At 34.4% G+C, this 21,578-nt stretch overlaps 1 protein-coding gene across 1 annotated transcript; it reads left to right on the forward strand.

Annotated features, from left to right (window-relative positions):
* The first annotated feature begins 12,358 nt into the window (after window positions 1-12,358).
* Window positions 12,359-12,995, forward strand: LOC122304534. The gene is made up of 2 exons (XM_043116805.1): window positions 12,359-12,584; window positions 12,742-12,995. Exons 1-2 carry the CDS (start codon window positions 12,359-12,361, stop codon window positions 12,993-12,995), a joined length of 480 nt encoding a protein of 159 aa, XP_042972739.1.
* The last annotated feature ends 8,583 nt before the right edge of the window (window positions 12,996-21,578 follow it).

The raw sequence follows: 21,578 nt of genomic DNA on the forward strand, positions 1-21,578 counted from the left end.
TATATGAGATGTATCCCCAAGGGCAAGGTAGAAAAGATAGTAAGTCTATTTTCCAAAAAACTTTGGGACTACCAACTAATGGTATGAAAAAAAAGAAGACATCTAGAAAAGAGTATAAATAATAGTGAAAGTTGATGACACGTCCCGTCTCTATAGATATCTTTATTGAGACGCATGTCCGTTTTGAAGGTATGAAAAGGAAAAACAGTAAAACTTGTATGCCTATATATAATAGTACAAGAGAGTTTTGGAAATGGAAGACACCAAGAACCAGACATTGAATTTATAGAAATAAGAGCAAGACACCAAGAACCAGACATTGAATTTATAGAAATAAGAGCACACAAGGATTCTCTTTGTGGGAGGAAAAGTCTGGTAAAAAAACAAAGCATAGGCACTGGTGGAAGGATTGTCTTGTTTTTGGTATTGCAAGTACTAAAATACTCTTATATATGCACAACCCGTTATTTCCACTTATCGGCTCCACCCCAAAGAAAAAGTAGTCTTTTCATTTTCCTTATCCTTTATTCCTCTTTCTGATTATGTAAGTCTTCTTTCCAAGTCTAATTTGTCATTATTACATATGCAAGTCTTTTCCAAGTCTTCTGCAAGTCTTTGTCTTAATCAAATACAAGTCTTCTTTGTGGAATGAGGGTTTTTGAAGAGAGATTATTCGATGGACTGAAGCATCTTCGAGGAAACTGCATGTTCATTATTAGGATAAAAGGTTATCCACTGGACCACTCTACTGATAAATTAAGTCAGTCTTCCACCATGCGGCTAAACCTAACAAAATTGTAAGGGTGCTGTTACGCGCGTGCACTGATGCCCACTTGAATCTCGTTTAGTTAAATTTGTATCCAAATCAACTTGTAAGAAAAAAAAAATTTGCCCTTAAAAGTAGACACTCACTCGATTAGTAAATGACACATATCTGACTCAACTCGACTAAGGCCCCTTTTATGTTGGCTGGAGTACTTAGTAGTTCGACTTGATTAAAGTGTATTCATACATCGATAAATATATATAATCTTAATTAATAATATAAGCACAACATCTTTTATAATTAAATATATAATATGTAACCTAATTATGTATGCCTATATATTGAATATGCTTCATAGCTATGGTTTATAATTTGTGCAATAATTAGTCGATAAGATTTTATATTTCATATACTAATTTAGGAACCATATATAAAATGTTGACATATACTATTATGTTATCTGTATCGTATTAGTAATTTATATAGACATATAATACCTAGTTATTATGAATTTACTTCAGGGTTTTGCTTGTACTTGTAGAAATTCTATTAAATTTAAAATTTTGTTTGGCAATTTCTCTATTTTTTAATTATTAAATTTTACTTAAAAGATAAAAAAAAAATTCAAGCCGAGCTAAGTTGAGCCAAGCTTGAACAAATATTAAATAAAATTTTCAAATTTGAACAACTAGAACTAAGACGAACTCAGCAATCCAAAACTAACTCAACTCGACTCGATTACATCTCAGTTTACAAAGAAAAATGATATTTGTAGTCGTATATTGTGAAAGCGTTGCATAGTCTTTTTGAACCATGTTTGGACTCGAATTAATGGTTTTAGGCAGTTTTTTTTTTTAATTATTATTTTTTTAACTTTTTCCAGTTACAATTTGAATATCCTTTTAAAAATTATAAAAGAAATATCTAAAATAAATTGTTTTATCTTCTAATTTTTCACCATTTTCATAAAAGGAAAAAAGAAAAAAAAACATAAAAATCAAGACAGTTTGTACATGACACTAAAGAATTTGAACGCATCATATCTTCTCGATCATGTTTCTAATGAATCAAGCCACTTTTATAAATCCAAAAAAAAAAAGAAATTACATCTGGAAAGATTTTTTCAATAATGATTATGAAAGTATTTGAGAAAATCATCAATCCAAACGAGAGAATTATCTTGAAATTCGGCTGCCCGTCAAAATTATAAAATTGAATTGCATGCATAAATACTTTGTAGAAGTTATTTTTAAAATTTGGATGGTGAAAGTAAATATTTAGAGGTATAAATATGTTATGTTAAGACTCACGCACGTTGCGTGAGTGGATTATCAACGCGTTATATGAATTATAAATTGTACATTAATTCATGTGTACCGCATGAAACTATATTTTATAAATCGTTATTATCTACTTTATTTCTAACTATGTTGATTACATTTTAATTTGGCACGTAAAATGTGAGGAATTTAAACAGAATGTAATGGTAACAAATTTATCTAACTCTCACTCTAGATCCTAGACATCGGAACACTACAAGAGATATGATTTTTTGAGACAAAAAATTTTGTCTCAAAAAATGGAAATTTTGTCCCTAAAAGTTTTGGGAGACGAAAAAATTTCATCTCTATTTTGTCTCAAAAAGGCTGTCTCAGAAAGTTTTCGAAGATGAAAATTGATTTTCGTCTCCAAAAAGTATTTTTAGGGACGAAATTGAGCGGAACCGGTTGAAACCGTTCGAACGGGAAATTTTTTCTGAGACAAAAAAATGTCGTCTCAGAATCAAGTTCGAACGAAAATATTTTTGTTCGAACAACATGAAATGTTAATTCGAACCAATAACCATATCTGACCAAGTCCGCTTGAACAAAAAAGTTCATAAGCGACTTTAGTTCAAAGAAAAATATTAACTGTTCGAACAAATAATCTATTTACAGAAATCTTCTGTTCGAATGGACTTCTAGAAATGAATTTATTCGAATGAGTATTTAGTTGTTCGAACGAACGCATGGATTGTATTTCCCGGTAAGTTCGAATGGGTATATTTTTGTTCGAATGGAAATTTTTTGGCTCGAATGGATATGTTTTTGTTCGAATGTATGCATAAATGGTAATTTACCATTTGAACGGCATTGATCAAACAAAATGAAATTGATACTAATACAAATTGTAATCTATATACATCAAATTGTAATCTATATACATCAATTGTTCAAATGTTTACAAACATCATAAATATTAAAGGCAATTAAAAAAAACCAAATGAATTATGATTGTGGTGGTAGTGGTGGTATAGGGTTTTGGGACATCATTAATTGAAATTGTTCAAACATTTTTTGGTTATTTAATTGTAGACTCTCTTCCAATCTTGCTTCTAAATCTGCTGCTTGATCTAATCGGGTAAGCAACTCTTTTTCCTTTGATCTCAATTGTTCTATCTCAAGTGCAATTTCCTCTAATTTTTTAGTCTTGTCGTCATTCGATCTGGCTTTAGAAGATGATGAAGATGTTGAGGATGGCTTCACGCAACGTCCTAAGCCCCTCAAATATCCAGAACGTGATCCAAGAACTTGAGAAACGATTTGAGCATCGTTGACAGATGATTCATCAGATGGATCCGCAACAGTGTCTTTAAGAGATATCATCTTGTCCTGGAAAAAGAAAAACATTAAAATTAGTATATGTAACAAAAATATATTTAGGCAATGAAATTAAATAAACTTAAACTTACATAAATTGCCTCTGCCTCAGGATTGCTCCAAACGCCATCACGATTTTTATGTGCTTTAGCATACAATTGGGTCAAATTATAATCAATAGGATTTTCTTCTTGCTGCAAAATGAAAATTAATATAATAATTTATACGAAAAAAGTGTATATATTAAGATTTAATGGAGACAATAAGAACTAACCATTTTTTTGACAAGCGATGAAAAGATCGAGAACCCGCGTGATGGTGTATCGTTAAATTTGATCTATTTGCTTTGTTCACTGTACTCCGTTTCTAAAAAAAAGTATTATAATTTTTATTTAATACATCTATTATATATTATTAAAAAAAAGATAGCAGCGAAATTACCTGATAAGCAGGATCTTCAAACAAATCACAAACTTTCTCCCATTCGTTTGGTGGCATTGCTTGGAATGGATTTTGACGCGCCTCTATCGTAGTACTGAACATCTGATAGTGTGCATGGCATCGACCTTTGCACCTCCGGAATGCATTCGACATGAGTTCTTCAATTGTTAGTCGATCCTCCCGCCGACCAAAATTTAGTTCAAACTCGTCCTTCAAAGAATTATAAACAATTAGTATAATTTCAAACATTCGCATTTAAATAAAAATGTTATACAAAGTAACTTATTATCAGACAACGATTTTTTATGTGGTCTTTCACATCTTGGGGAACTTTAGCCCAGGAGGATGTAGCCATCGGTGCATACGTATGAGTAAGTGTACCACCATAAGAAGCAAGCCAAGCTGCCGAATCCCCAGAACCACCGGTGTGATCATCAGATATATCAACTTTAATTTTACCCACTTTCCTTACTTTTTCTATGCAGACACCCCTCATAATGCCTCTAACTCGGCGCTAGTTTACAACAGCTATATATACAAAAATTAAAGCATATATTTTAATAAAATTAATTTTATTTGAAAGATATACAGTGAAAAAATAACTTGTTCTGGTTCTGGTGACGGTGGCCCACCATTGTTGGCAGGTGAAGCACACAGGGATTCGCTAAGTGGTGGGGATGGCTCATGTGTTCTTTTGCGTTTAGGAGGCATATCTATTTGAAATTATAATAAATTATTATTCGAACAAAATACATGAAATATTTTTATAAGAATTTTACCTACACAAATATCTGTTTGAAAATCATTCGGTATCAATATTGCTGGACCAATCGCTCTCATCCTCAATAGACACTTCAGTTGATTCATGTTCTTCCGACATGTCACCTTCAATTACTTCGGGTTGAACATCTTCTCTACGCAATGGGACCATGTCATAATAGCTTAGATCAACAAATAGATTGATGCCTGATTCATTTTCTTGATATGCTTCTTCATGGTCTGGACTATCAACTTCTTCATGTGGTTTGTCTGCCTCTGGAATATAATCATATACATTTCTTGGCGCAAATTTCTCGACTATTCTCCATGAATTTCCGAACTCCGGATCATCTAAATAAAAAACTTGATTTGCTTGGCATGCGAGAACAAATGGGTCGTCCTCATACCATTTGCGAGATGTATTGACACCTACAAAATATTCATCCTTACGCACTCCCAACCTAGGATTTGAGACATCCCACCAATTACATTTAAATAACCAGACCATATATCCCCCCACATACTTTAATGCTATGATATCTTTCACAATTCTGTAAAAATCAATATTTTCATCCCCATGGCTTCCTTCGACAACAACCCCACAATTTTGAGTTTTCCTATATCGTTCTCTGTCTGCTGTGTGAAATCTATATCCACGCACCAAACATCCTGAATATTGGATAGCCCGCTTAGACGGACCACATGCCAAAGCATATACTTCTGGTGAGATTTCACCTGAATGTTCATTATATTTCGATGCAACCTACATAAATAAATTTTATTCTACTTATATCAATATCATATATAAATATGATGACTCCTACAAATTAAATAAAGTTTAAAATACTTTCAAGCATAATTTTTTCCCGAATAATACCGTATGTTCAAACCATGAGACAAATTCTTCTTCATGCGTCTTTTCTACGTCAGTCACACCATTCGTGCGAAGTAGTTGTATATGTTCGCTGCATATGTTAATGTGAGTTATTAATTTGTATCAATATATACTATATTATTAGAAATGCACTTAATACTACTACCAAATTAGATGATCATTACGAACCTCAAATATTGTTCAATCTCTTCACAATTATTTAAGACATACCATCGAGCTCTTTCAAACTCTCGCCCACATAGGTCATAGCCCCCTTGTGCACCTATAGGATGTACTTTCTAGGAAAACGCAGTAAATGCTGACGAAACTCCTATTTGTACACCTTCATAATTTCGATCCGGTGTCGTAAATCTAGTATCAACCCCACGAAAATACATTGAACAAAATGTATGCCACTCATTATGAATATATGACTCTGCGATCGATCCTTCTGGACGAGCCTTATTCCCCACAGATTGCTTAAGTTTTCCCAAAAACCGTTCAATAGGATACATCCATCTATACTGAACGGGGCCAGCAACTAAAGCGTCACGAGGGAGATGCACAGCCAAATGAACCATTACATCAAAGAATGAAGGCGAGTACAACTCTCCAATTTACACAATATCAATGCAATGTCAGCTTCTATTTTTAATAAGGCATCAACTTTCAACGTTCTACTGCAAATATTTCTGAAAAATCGCCCTAATTCTGTGATAGCTGTATGAACATCTGGAGTAAGCTTTCCGCGCACACCAACTGGCAACAATCGCTGTAAAAATATATGGCAGTCGTGACTTTTTAGACCAGTTATCTTCCAATCATGAGGTCAGACACATCTTGACATGTTCGAAGCATAACCATCGGGTAATTTGATTGTCATGAACCAATCATAGAATTTCTTTCTCTCATCACTTGAAAGTGTATACCATCCAAGGGGTATATAAGCTGATGACCCAGTATCTTGCAAATGCAACTCTGATCTGATTCCCAACTCTTTCAAATCTTTACGAGAGTTGATTGTATCTTTTGTTTTTCCTTGTATTGACATCAGGGTACCCAAAATATTCTCACATATATTTTTTTCAATGTGCATTACGTCTAGATTGTGATGCAGTGTTAAGGTAGACCAGTATGACAACTCAAAAAAAATACTTTATTTGGTCCAATTCAATTCCACTGCTTGTCTTTTCCTCTTTCGGCATCTTGCATTCTTTCCAAATCTGTTGTTTGGGACATCTGCCAATTGAGTGAGAATATCACTGCCAGAATACTCTGGTGGTGATGACCTACGATCAACCGTTCCATCAAACATTACCCTATTGTTTCGCCATCTATGATCATGAGGTAGATATCAACGGTGTCCCATGAAACATAATTTCCGGCCATTCGCTAACCACTGAGACTATGTATCTTTGTTACAAATAGGACAAGCCATTTTTCCCTTTGTGCTCCACCCAGACAAGTTCCCGTATGGCGGAAAATCATTTATTGTCCAAAGTACTGCAGCATGCATTTTGAATTCACGCGAAGCGGCCACATCATATGTATTGACATCCTGTTCCCACAACTCTTTCAACTATTCCATCATTGGCTGCAAATATACATCTATTTCATTTCCTGGTGACCTTGGTCCTGGAATTAATAGAGTCATCATAAAATAAGGATCCTTCATACACTTCCATGGTGGCAAATTATAAGGCATTACTATGACAGGCCAAGTGCTATGAGAAGTGCTCATGTTGCCAAATGGATTAAAGCTATCAGTTGCTAAACCAAGACGTACATTGCAAGGTTCTTCAGCAAACCATGGATACTCGTCATCAAATTTCTTCCATTGTAAGGAATCTGCAGGATGAGTGAGAAATTGATCATTTTGAACTCTTTCTGTGTGATGCCAAGTCAAATTTTTCGCAGTCATCCGGGAAGTAAATAATCTTTGAAGTCGAGGAATAAGCGAAAAATGTCTTAGCACTTTCTGGGGTACATTACGCTTATCTGATGTCCATCTTGACTCAAGACACACCGGACATGATTCACATTCTGCATATTGCTTCCAGAAGAGAACACAATTATTCTTACATGCATGGATGATATTATAATAAAATCTTAACCCTCGCTTCAATTTCTTCACTTTATTAAAATTTCGAGGTACTACGTTATCCTCTGGCAGAGCCTCTTTAAATAATTCAAGGAGCATATCGATAGCCTTTGCAGAAATACGATAAATAGACTTTATATGGAGCAACCTGACAGTGAATGACAACTTGCTATGACGGGTGCACCCTTCGTACAATTCTCGTTGTGCATCCTCCCACAATGATCCAAAGTCTTCATTTCCCTCAAATGACTGGGTAGATGTTCCTTCTCCAACCCTGGCACCAAATATGCCTGCGCCAAGATCTCCTAACATTTCAGTCATATCTTCTCCATTATCATAACTATTATCAGAAATATCAACATTTATGTCCTCCGTGTCGATCTTGTTACATTCATCCATCTGGTTGAGATGACTGCCAAATCTAACTCCTTGGGGAAATGGTTCTTCATGTAAAACCCAATGTGAATATTTAGAATTAATTCCATTTACGAATAAATGATCCTCCACAGCCGTCATATTATATGAACTAAGGTTTTTGCACTTTTTACATGGACATCTTATAAATCCTCGACTATCAACACTCCCACAAGCAAATTCTAAGAAAGACTTCACCCCTTGTACATATTGCTTATAGTCTCGACCAAGTCTATCTCCCAACAACATCCAACTTTTATCCATCTATAAAAAAAAACCACAATCATGGGATAAACACTATCATTCAACTATTACAATACATGTGTTTAATTACCCTGTACTTTTAAGGTAGTTGGTCCTATCCCATTTGAGAGACTATCATCTATATCGCATATATACTCAGTCTAAAACTCATATGTTAGTAAAAATTTCGGCAGCATTTCCCTACAATTCTCCAAGTATGCTAGTCACGATAAGTCGTCGACCCTATTCATGAGTCGAGAAACTTATGAACTACATACTCGAAGAATGTAGGAAAATGCTAAACCAAAATTTAAATTGACTAACACAGGAGTTATAACTAAGTATATATGCCATATAGATGATAGAATCCCAAACTGTCCACTTTGGACAATTCAAGAGTTATACCCAAATATTCTTTAAGAGAATATTTGGCCACAACTCTTGAACGGGTCTAAGGTTTAACTGCATGTAAAATAACTATAAAATCCAAACACTCAGTAGTAAACATAACAAGCATACATCACAAATACATGAGAAGATTACATTACAAGTATAAATGATGGGCCATTAAAGATTTTGAAATATTTAATACTTGAGTACTTACTTATGTTCAAATATTTAATTATAATTTTTTAATTAAATATCTTATTATTATATTTGGAGTATTAAGCTATTTAATTAGTGTACTTAGATATAATTAATTATACATTATGTATTAATCATCTTATTACTTGAGTACTTAAATATCTTCACATATTTAATTATAATTTTTTAATTAAATATCTTATTATTATATTTGGAGTATTAAGCTATTTAATTAAACACTATCATATGATTATACATTATGTATTAATCATCTTAATTAATACTTGAGTACTTACTTATGTTCAAATATTTAATTATAATTTTTTAATTAAATATCTTATTATTATATTTGGAGTATTAAGCTATTTAATTAGTGTGCTTAGATATAATTAATTATACATTATGTATTAATCATCTTATTACTTGAGTACTTAAATATCTTCACATATTTAATTATAATTTTTTAATTAAATATCTTATTATTATATTTGGAGTATTAAGCTATTTAATTAAACTACATCATAGATATAATTAATTATACATTATGTGTTAATCATCATAATTAATACTTGAGTACTTACTTATGTTCAAATATTTAATTATAATTTTTTAATTAAATATCTTATTATTATATTTGGAGTATTAAGCTATTTAATTAGTGTGCTTAGATATAATTAATTATACATTATGTATTAATCATCTTATTACTTGAGTACTTAAATATCTTCACATATTTAATTATAATTTTTTAATTAAATATCTTATTATTATATTTGGAGTATTAAGCTATTTAATTAAACTATATCATAGATATAATTAATTATACATTATGTATTAATCATCATAATTAATACTTGAGTACTTACTTATGTTCAAATATTTAATTATAATTTTTTAATTAACTATCTTATTATTATATTTGGAGTATTAACTGCTATTTAATTATCACTGCAAATAATAAGTATTTAATTGATACTGTTCGAACAAACACTCTATAAGTTCGAATGGAACGCTGGTCGAGTTATATTCTATTCGAACAAATAAAAATACATTCGAACGGTATTCTGAGCGTTCGAATTAAACCAACCCAGAAATCAGTCACGAAACAGAGCACAAAATTGAACCACAAAACACAATTTTCACATTCATGATGCCATATTTCAATACAACACATTGAAAACTATATGAATATCCCTAAATATGATTATTAAACAACTTAGAAAACTAATAAAACTTACCTCTTGTACTAGCAATTCAAATTTCAGTCAATCCACAATACCTATATATACATAAAACACATTAAACTGTTGTTCTATCCCAACAAATAAATGCAAAAAGTATTAAGATATTTGTAAACAAAAATCGGAATGAAAAATACAAAAAAAAAACAACTTACCTCTTGTCCTTCTCCTTTCTCTCTCAAGAATCTCTTCTCTCTCAATGCTTTCAAGCTCTCTCTTTCCACAACACTCTCTCACAGCCTCTGCCACGCTCTCTCTCCTTTTCTCAATCTTCAATCCGAGTGAAAATAAAGTGAAATGATCAGATTAATAATATGTGCATTTCCGTTCGAATTAAATTTTTATAAGTTCGAACGCGAAAATCCAAATACCGCTAATTTTTCCCACAATTTTTTCCCGTTCGAATTAATATTTTTCCAGTTCGAACAGAAAAAAGGAATATTCTCTAGCATATACCGATAACTTGGCGCGAATTTTCCCTCCAAACAAAAAAAATTCGTTCGAACATGAATTATCTCTATTCGAACTGACATTATATTAGTTCGAACAGATAATTAGAGAAATATATAACTATACACATAATACACCCAATATTATTATGTGTATATGTAAAAATTATATACACTATATAATACTAAGTGTCACTAATATCATAATACTAAGTTTCTTATCAATCTATAATATTAAGTATTTAAAATAGTATAATATTTTATTTACAATCACTAATAGTGTTATACTTATAAGTTAGTATCACTATAAGTATAATACTAAGTATCACTAATAGTATAATACTAAGTGATATTAAAGTATAGATACCATCAAAATATGAAAACTAATAATACTGTAATACTTTATAATATAGTCCAAGTACTTGGTTTATTATTAATATACAAACTAAATATATTAGAAATATGTTTTTTATACATATAATTAATGCAATGTTTTACTATATACTTACAATATTTACTTTATAATGCAATGCTTTACACAATACTATTTTATACTCATCTAATGCATAATATATATACTATCACATATATATATACTAGTTACTTACAATATATATAAGTAACTAGTATAAAACTCTATACTATCGATATATAGTTATCTAATATATATTATATATACTAGTGAGAAATTTTTTATTAGTACTAATACTAGTATTACTAATATAAAACGTATTGATACAATAGGAAACCCAACCTTTTGAATATTATCACCCACACTCAAAGCATTAAAAAATGCTTTCCATACCACAACCAAATTTTTTTTGGAAGCGAAGGATGCCACACCCACCTAGACAAATCCACAATTGGCGCTTGTACTCTCAAACACATCCAAGCACTTTTTGTTGTAAATTTCCCATCCACATTTTCAGTTCAAACCAAAATATCCTAACATTCCTTATGATGACCCAAGCTTTGCACAATAGATAAAGCTTGCTAAAACACACATTTAAACTCTGCAAAACAGCCACAAAACAGCCTTAGGAACCTAGATACTTGCTAATAAATGAATAGGCAAACTCATCAATACTCGCTTGATCAAAGTAAGCCGAGCTCCTTGAGAGAGCAATTTAGATTTCTAGCCTCCAGTTTTTGCACAGACTTTAGTCACCAAATCCTCCAAGTGAATCAATTTCAACCTCCCTGTAATAATAGGTATGCCCAAATATTGAATAGGAAAAACACCCTCTTGAAAACCAGATAATCCAAGAAGCTCCCCCCGCCTAGCATGACTGATTGTGTGAGAAAAATTCAGAGAAGATTTCCCAACAATAATTTTCTGACCTGACCGTCTTTCATAAGTTTCAAAAATATTCAGAATATTGCTGTTAAGCCACGGTGCTCCTCTCGGAGCCATAAACCGAATCCCAAATATTTGGGATGAGGTGGGACATAAGTTGCATGCAGCATGCATGCAACGCAGGTTGCAGTCGAGGCCATTAAACACGAGAAGAATGTGGCAGGGGTGGACTGGGTCAAACCTTACATGCAGTAGTTCATTGAGAGTTTTACGTCATTTATTTCTGTTAGTCATGCTCTGTTTTTACGTTAATTTGCATGCTCTATTTTACGTGAGTTGAGTTCCATTTGTTGGCTGTTAGTTTCCCTTGTATTTCGATTTGTTTGTTTATGGCTTTGCTTATTTAAGTAGCCAATGCTGTCGTTAATGCATTATCAAGTATTTGCATCCAAAGTTGTGATTCATTTCTCACCTGAAGTGAAAAGTTATTTACGTTAATGTCTATCGCATTTGTTGAGACCTATCATTGGCCTCAGAGCCAGGTTCATAATGGGAACGAACAAGGAGCGTATTTCAATGACTATCAGTCCCACTTTGGCTATGCCTAATTTCAATGATTCTTTCACCATTGAAACTGATGCTTGGGGAGACAGAATTGGCGCAATTCTAACTCAACGGGGCAAGCCAATTGCTTATATGAGTCGTGCACTTGGAGTCACAAAACAATCGTGGTCAACCTACACCAAGGAAATGCTTGCAATTGTAGAAGCCATACGTTTGTGGCGACCTTATTTACTAGAAAGGAAATTCTTCATCCAAATCGACCAGTGCAGCTTGAAGTATTTTCTAGATCAACGTGTGGCGACAACAGAGCAGCAAAAGTGGGTAGCCAAATTAATGGGCTACGATTATCGAAATTATTTATCGTACAGGCCGCGAGAACTCTGCTGCAGATGCCCTCTCAAGCAAACCAAATAGCCCAGTACTCCATCATTTACACGTAGCTGTTGTCACTTTGTGGGATGAGATTAAAGATGCTTACAAAAGGGATACTTATATTCAATCGGTAGAGCATGTGGCCAAGGCTCAACCCGATGGACCATATTCACAGCGCCAAGGACTTTGGTTATTTAAGGGGATGGTGGTAATTCCTTCGTGTGAGGTGCTGCGCACTAAGATACTTTAGGAGGCACATGAAACCAAACTTGGAGGGCACTCAGGCGTCTTACGGACATTCAAATGGCTAGTTCAGTAATTCTATTGGCCTAAAATGCACCAAGCCATCCAGGAATATGTCAAGCACTGTTTGGGATGCCAGCAAATGAAGACTGAAACACTTTCCCCTGCCGGACTTTTGCAACCTTTGCCCGTTCCGTGCCAAGTCTGGGACGATATCACTCTCAACTTTGTTGAAGGCTTGCCAACATCCCACAGCAAGGATACAGTTTTGGTAGTTGTCAATAGGTTAAGTAAATTCGCCCATTTCTTAACTTTAACTCATCCTTTTACTGCTAAATGCGTGGCTGAAAAATTTGTTGACGGGGTTGTAAAATTACATGGTCTTCCCAAATTAATCATTATTGATCGGGACCCTATTTTTATTAGCCAATTTTGGCAAGAATTCTTCCAAATGTCAGGTACTAAGTTAAAACTCAGCTCCGCCTATCATCCGCAAATCGATGGCCAGATAAAGTGGTCAATCGTTGTGTAGAGCAGTACCTCTGCTGTTTTGTTCACCAATGGCCATGCAAATGGAGCACCTACATTCCTTGGGCAGAGCTATGGTACAATACGACGTACCATGCATCTACAGGAATGACCCAATTTCAGGCGCTGTATGGTCGTTTGCCTCCTCTCCTTCCCAATTACCATAGTGGTGATTCTTTGGTGCATGAGGTAGACCTAAGTCTTGTGTCCAGAAATGAGTTGCTGCGTCAATTAAAGGAAAATTTGGAGACTTCCATTAATCGTATGAAGTAGATAGCCGATCACGGCCGACGGGATGTGACTTTAGAAGTAGGTGATATGGTGTTTCTCAAGCTGCATCCCTACCAGCATCAATTGATTTTTAAACATATCCACCAGAAGCTTGCAAGTCAATTTTACAGGGCGTATCCAGTCGTGCAGAAAATTGGAGTAGTCGCTTACAAACTTCAGCTACTAGAAGGAGCTCGAATTCACCCAGTTTTTCACGTTTCACTACTTAAAAAATTCGTGGGAGATTTGGTGAAACCGTCTACGGAACTGCCACCAGTGACCAATGAGGGCATACTCCTACTGGAGCCTCAACAGATATTGGATACTTGCTGGGTCAAACGGGGGAACAAGTTTGAAGAAGAGATTTTGGTTAAATGGTCGCGTTTACCAAAAGAGGAAGCCACTTGGGAGACAACCCAGTCGTTGCTTGAGCAGTTTTCGAGTCTGGACCTTGAGGACAAGGATCCTCTTGATGGGGGAGGTATTGTTAAGCCACGGTGCTCCTCTCGGAGTCGTAAACCGAATCCCAAATATTTGGGATGAGGTGGGACATAAGTTGCATGCAACGCAGGTAGCAGTTGAGGCCATTAAACACGAGAAGAATGTGGCAGGGGTGGATTGGGTCAGACCTTAGGTGCAGTAGTTCATTGAGAGTTTTACGTCATTTATTTCCGTTAGTTATGCTTTGTTTTTACGTTAATTTGCATGCTCTATTTTACGTGAGTTGAGTTCCATTTGTTGGCTGTTAGTTTCCCTTGTATTTCAGTTTGTTTGTTCATGGCTTTGCTTATTTAAGCAGCCAATGCTGTCATTAATGCATTATCAAGTATTTGCATCCAAAGTTGTGGTTCATTTCTCCCTCAAAGAGAAATTTTATTTACGTTAACGTCTATCGCATTTGTTGGGACCTATCAATTGCGAAGAGACTTGAGACTACCATTTGAAAATATGACAATGTCATCCGCATATAGTAAATGTGAAATGAGTGGAACTCCTCTCAGATGTGAAAACGGCACAATTTTTCCTTCTTCAAAACTACGCTTTAACAGCTTAGATAAGACCTCCACCATAATAAATAAAAGAGGGAATAAAAGATCACATTGTCGAAGACCCCAACTACCTTTGAAAAATCCTTTAGAGACACCATTTATTACCACTGAAAACCACGACGAAGAAATACAATTTCTAATCAATTCACAAACTTGAGGACAAAACCCAAAAGCTTCCACCACAAGCAATAAAAAAACCCATTCAACACTGCCATATGCTTTGGTCATATCCACCTTCATCAACACATTACCATTTCTCCTCTTGTGTCAAACTGATGTTATAAAAAATGCTTCTCTAGAAGGGAAACTCCTTGTTCAGGCGAAATCAATCTAGCGAAAATAGGCGTAAGACATTGAACAAGTATTTTAAAACAAACTTTGTAGATTACCAAACACAAGCTAATCAGACAAAACTTATCAAAGTTTGTCGGATTATGATCAACTTTTGGAATAACCACCAATGACGACACTGAATAGACTGAGGGAAATTCTTTCCTCTAAAAAATTCACCGACTGCATCCACCACACCCATCTTCACTATATCCCAGCAAGAGCAAAAGAAACTTGATTCAAATCCATCCAAACCGGACTACTATTAATAGGAAGAGCAAAAACTGCATCCTTCACTTCCTCCAACGATGGCACCTTACATAACATCATATTTTCTTCTTCAACAATCAATGCCCCTATATATACATATATATATATATATATATATATATATTTATTTATATATATTGTGAGCTTTAATTAGATGAAACTTGTTTTGGTTTGAAGACATAAAGAAAGAAAGCAGGCTCTAATTATTAATATTGTCTCTCCTTACGTACGTAAGTACGTCCGTATGTTTTGAAGGAGCTATACCGGCTGGGGGCCCGAAGGATTGGGGTGCTTTCCGCGCCCCGCCAGTCGGATGCTTGCCATCACAGAGAACTCTGTCCCGAGATATACAGAGAGAATGTTCAGAAAAACAAAACCAAGCAGCAATGACGTTCAACTCCAAACTGTATGCAAGTCATGATTCCCTTCGCAGGGAACTAACCGATAGCAGAATTGTCTATATTGATATTTACCGCCCCTTACTCGATCTCATTCAAAACCCCGAAAAATATGGTAAATCTCATTTCCTTTATTCTAAATTAATCATATATACTTTATTAAAAAAGTTTTTAGTACTTTTAGAATTTATTTATTTTATTTTAATGGTACTTTTTTAGTAACCTTAGTATCAAGACTTGCTGCATGCAGTTAACTTGTTTTCAAACCCATTTTCAAACATTTTTTTTTATTTAAAAAAAAGGAGTAATTTTCTTCTTAACTTGTCCTTAATTAATTAATCAATACTTTTCTAAAAATAATAATATTTCAGGATTTGCGACTACGGAGACAGGGTATGCTGTGGTACAGGCCGGGGGCATTAGAGGTAGCTGCTCTATGTAAAGAGGATAGTTTTCATCCCACGGAAAGAGGATACAGGGTCCAGCTTCTTTCTCAGCTCCTCCCGAACTACATCAACAGCTTCTTCTAGAACTTCAGATCATCAGCTAGCTGCTAATTAATTAGTTTCCAAGAATGCATGTGTTAGAATATTACCGTATTTAGAATATATTATACTTTTTGTTTATCACGTATAGTTTATTATGTAAATCAATCAAGATCACTAATTAATTGTATTTTCATTAATTCCTTAGTCTCATTCACTAGTCTATAAATAAGGACATATTTGAACACACTAAAATATAATGAAGATGTTGCGCTCAAATTCTTTCACATTCTCTCTCCATCTCCCTTCTCTTTTTTATATTCTATTTTATTTCTACTTTCTGCGGCATGAGAAATGATATTTATAGTCGTGGTGGTGCAAGCGCCGCGCAGTCTTTTTGAAAAAAGTAAATTAATACAAGACCTACAAAAAAAAAAAAAAAAAAAAACTTTTTCATCGTGGACCATACTCTTTTTCAAAGCGATTGCATAGCATTTGCACACTCCACGACTGTATGTATCATTACTCTTTTCACTTTTATATTGTTTGCATATACTCGATTTTTGGGATCATGAGAGTTGGCACTATATAATAACAATGATTTTCTCTTTTCTATGATGTATCTATTTCTATTATATATATATATATATATATATATATTTAGGCTCAGTTCGGATGCTACGTATAACAAACCCAATTAACTTGGACCGAGCTTGATGGGCCTTCAGCTAGATTATTTTCTTTAGTTCTATTGAGTTAGGTTTGTCCTAGTGCCCATGGCTTTATGTGTTGTTTGTCATGACTTTATTTTGTTGCCGTCGATTATGGGTGTCTAAAGCTGTGTTTGTGTTGAGTGTTGAGCGTACTTTAATATTTTTCAACATATTTTTTACTACTTTTCATTACTTTTTATTACTATTTAATATTTTATTGTTAGTTTTCACTTACTTTTTTACTTCTATTCACAACATACCTCAACACTCAAACCCAACCTAACACTACATGTACTGGAGGGAGTTGTTTGTATGAGTTATTCTGGAAATTTTTGGAAACACTGGCTATTGTGGAGAATGATTGCCTTGAACAATCCAATATATCAATACCATCATATCACTCAGTTTGTCTCAATCTTCTCTCATTTTATATTTCTTTCTTTAATTTTTGTTTGTTCTTCTGCATTACATCCAGCTTCATAACAATTGGCATCAGAGACCTACAATCCTTCATGGTAGACGGGACAAGATTCAAGCAACAGCAAGAAAATTTGATCTTAAATAAATCTATGGAAGAAATTTTGCAACAATCCTGCCGGATTTAGTCAACGCAAATACATAAAAATTACAAGATTTTTCGGCAACATTTAACAGAATTTTCGAATGATTTTATAGAGTCCTTCATTTAGTTGCAAGACCGGGTTAGTGCGATGCATGAGGATGTAGAAAGTGCAGCGAAGGTTGAAGAGAAGGTGGGGGTGTCCACAAACGTTTATGATCATTTTCTTCCTCCTCACAAAAACATCCCCGAAGATCTGATCCCGTTCCTCCCATTTTTAGGCACCCCTTCTCTCTCGAGAACCTCTCTAGTCATCGAGCCCACATCTTGCTCGACGACCTCACCCTCGAATCGTCTCACTCTTTTTACTTCAAGTCCCTCCAGTTTCGTGGTTCGAGCTCGAGTTCAAGCTCACCAATGACCCCAAGATTAGGCTACCTTGTTATGGCCAGTATCTACAAGACGGCCTGATCTTGTTTTGCCCCACGATCAAGCGTTTTGAGGTTCCACGGTGGAAGCTTCCTCTCATTCTCTGCTTAAGGCTGATGCAAAGATCTCTCTCACTCTCTCTGCTCAACTGAAGCTCGGTGGTCATGGCTCCACCTTTCTCATCTCAATCTATGAGAGCCCAGGACAGAAACACTCAGGCCTTGCTGTTAAGGAAGGGCAATTGAAAGTGAATCTAGGTATTGCGTTGGAAGACAAAGATATAGTTCTTAGTGCTTATGAGTATTAGAGGGAAGCTAAAATTTCTTGTCCTACGCATTTTCGAAATCTGAAACCTATGGGTAGTTTCTTATTTGGAGTTGGGAGTGCTAGACATGGCTTATGCAAATGGTGATAAGGTTCCTGACAAACCTCCTTTGCCATCAAAATCTTATCCCCTCTTTACTGTTGCCGTTAAGGGCCAACAGGTCTCCATTAAATTCCAAATCCCTCCTGCTTGTGAAGTTTCACAAATGAATGCAAATCTTGTTTCACATCTGGGAGTTAGAATTGAGGACCGTGATTGGGGTGGTTTAGATATGTTATTGCGTGCTTGGGACAATGCAGTTGCGTGGCAACTAGCACCTACTCATCCAGAGAAAAAGGTAGAAATTAAAGAGGATGTGGGGAATTAGAAAGATATAAATTCACATAAGGGAAATCATTTGATAGAGGAAGAAATCTTGTGGGCCTTTGATAGAGGAAGGGGAAAAGAAATGGAGGGGAGTTATTTGGTGAACAAAACTTTGGATAATATATTTCACCTTTTTTTATTTTAATTTTGATCTTAAAGGGGATGGTGGAATACATGCTAATCTCGATGGTGGTGACAAGGTTAGGGTTGACAAATATGGGGTGCGTGAGCAAAGTATGAGCGAGTACGTACTCTATTTGGACAATGCGGATGAGATTAGGCGGCTGAATTTAAGTGACAATGTGGAGAAGTATAAGCGACATTGTTGGTAAAGGGTTGGATTGCTAGGTGCTGAGGCCGGAGGGATATTTAGTTAGAATACCGTGGTCGAGGAGTCGAGACAATGTATGGTTGAGTAATGTACACCGTACAGGTTTGGTTGGAGATCAAAATAGCCAGAAATGGATTGCAATAAAAAAAAAAAAAAAAAAAAAAAAGTTTCTCTTTTCCGGGAGGTGGAAGGGCAGGTAAACACTTGAACTAGATTTCTAAGATGATTCCTGACATTGCTTTGGGCCAAATGACCCGAGTAGGCTTGGACATTGATTGTGGAGTAGCAGATTTTGGTGCCTTTTTGATGCTGCATAATGTGATTACTCTGTCAATAGCACAAAAACATGTTCATGAGAACCGTATTCAATTTGCTTTGGAGCAAGGTGTGCCTGCAATAGTAGCAACATTTAGCACACGTTGTCTATTATATCCAAGCCAGGCTTTTGACTTCATCCATTGTTTAGAATGGGGGATTAGTTGGACCCTTGATGATGGAAAGCTGCTCCTGGAGGCCAACAAGATGCTAAAGGCAGTAGGATACTTTGTATTGGCAGGAGAGCATGTCTATAAACAAGATGACAAGCTACAAAAACAATGGCAAGAAATGAGGACCTGACTAATCGCATTTGTGGGGAACTACTTGCAAAGAGGTTGCTTTGGAGATTGATGGGCCAACTCATTTCTTAAGGGATACTGTGGCGCCTTTAGAACATAACGCGATGATGCATCGCTACATTACTGCTGCTGAACAGGAGTCAGCTATCTCATGACCAAAGCTTAAACCAGAACATAACAAGGTCTCCGTGGCTACATTTCTACTAATGTAGTTCAAAAGAATATTGTCGAGAAGGATTGGAATCTTGATCAAAAATTACATGGGTGCTCTAAACCTTGAGGACAAGGTTCTTTGAAAGGGAGGACAATGTAACAAGCCCAATTAACTTGGGCCGGGCTTGATGGGCCTCCAACTAAATTGTTTTCTTAATTCTATTGAGTTACTAAGTTTGTCCTAATGATCCATAGCCTTAGAGCATTCACATCTGGTGTGCCAAAGCACCGAATTCCCTATTATTTGAGGTTTGTTATATGGTTTTGATCAAAATACCCCACACATACAGATCTCTATTTTAGGGAAAATATTTAGGGAATGAAGAGTGATTGGGGAATCACTATTTATTCCCTAAACCATTTTTTATCAATATTTTATTCTAATGAATAAAATAAATTATTCTTTCAATCATCTATACTTTCTATCATACTCATATTTTTTTATAGTTTTAAATAATAATTTTAAAAATAATTTAAATAATTACGAAAATATAAAAAAATAATTTTAAAAATATTATCATACCCACAAAAAAAGAATAATTTAAATTTTTGTTTAAAAATATTTACTAGAGTAATAGTTCAAAACATAACAAAAAAAAATTGAGTAGTCAAGTTTGTAAATAAAAGTGAAAAAAAATAATAAAGAAAGAATAGAAAAATATTATTTTAATATAATAGAGAAAGTATAAGGAATTGGATGTAGCAGGTTTTTGAAAGATGAATAAAATTTAGGGAAAACTTTTAGGAAATGTCATTTTTAGTTAAATTACATGAAACTTTATGGGGAGTCCAATGTGAATGCTCTTATGTGTTGTTTGGAGAAAATTGGCCCATGGCCTTATGTTGTTGATGTTGATTAGCTGTGCCTCACAGTATATGTACTGGAGGGAGTTGTTTGTAGGAGTTATTATGTAAATTCTTGTAAACACTGGCCATTGTGGAGGAAGGATTGCCTCGAACAATCCAATATATCAATACCATCGTATCACTCGGTTTGTCTCAATCTTCTCTCATTTTATATTTCTTCAATTTTTGTTTGTTCTTGTACATTACATCCAGCTTCATAACACTACGAGAATCTTAAATGATCTAAGTTTATCTATAAATAGTAGTGAGTTAAGATAATTGAGTTGGTTTGTGTAAGTGTGCGTGTCCTATTGAGATGTATTTGAAATGTATGAAATAAGTTCAAATATGTTTAGCTTTTTATTAGAAATTTAAAAAGTAGTTGGTCTCATCAATGATTGATTTGTTGTTATAATGATGAAATAATTATTTTATTTATATGTTTTAGTAATAAAATATAAATATATTTTATTTCAATGAACAATGCTGAATTAAGATTAAAAAATGATGTTATTTCAGATGAAATAAATTGTAAGTGTTTGGATGAAGAGTAAATCTATCGAAACTATCTCGAATGATATGAGATAGTCTTAGGGTTTGTTTGGGATTGCGGTGAGAGATCTAAAAAGTACGGTAAAATGGTTTAAAGTGCTGAAATGACAAAATTTATATGTTTGGTAGTTTTACATCAAAGTACTTCTAAACCAAGAAAAAACAGAAAATTACGTTTCAACAAAAAAAATAAAAGTGATGCTTTTTGTCAAAAGCACTTTAGAAAAAGTAGATCATATTTCATCGTGCTAGCTTCATTAAGCACTGAAGCTGTTTTTGGTTGACAAAAATTGATGAGAAAACTCTACA

The sequence above is a fragment of the Carya illinoinensis genome, chromosome 3 (genome assembly GCF_018687715.1).
Source record: "Carya illinoinensis cultivar Pawnee chromosome 3, C.illinoinensisPawnee_v1, whole genome shotgun sequence".
NCBI classification, from domain to species: Eukaryota; Viridiplantae; Streptophyta; class Magnoliopsida; order Fagales; family Juglandaceae; genus Carya; species Carya illinoinensis.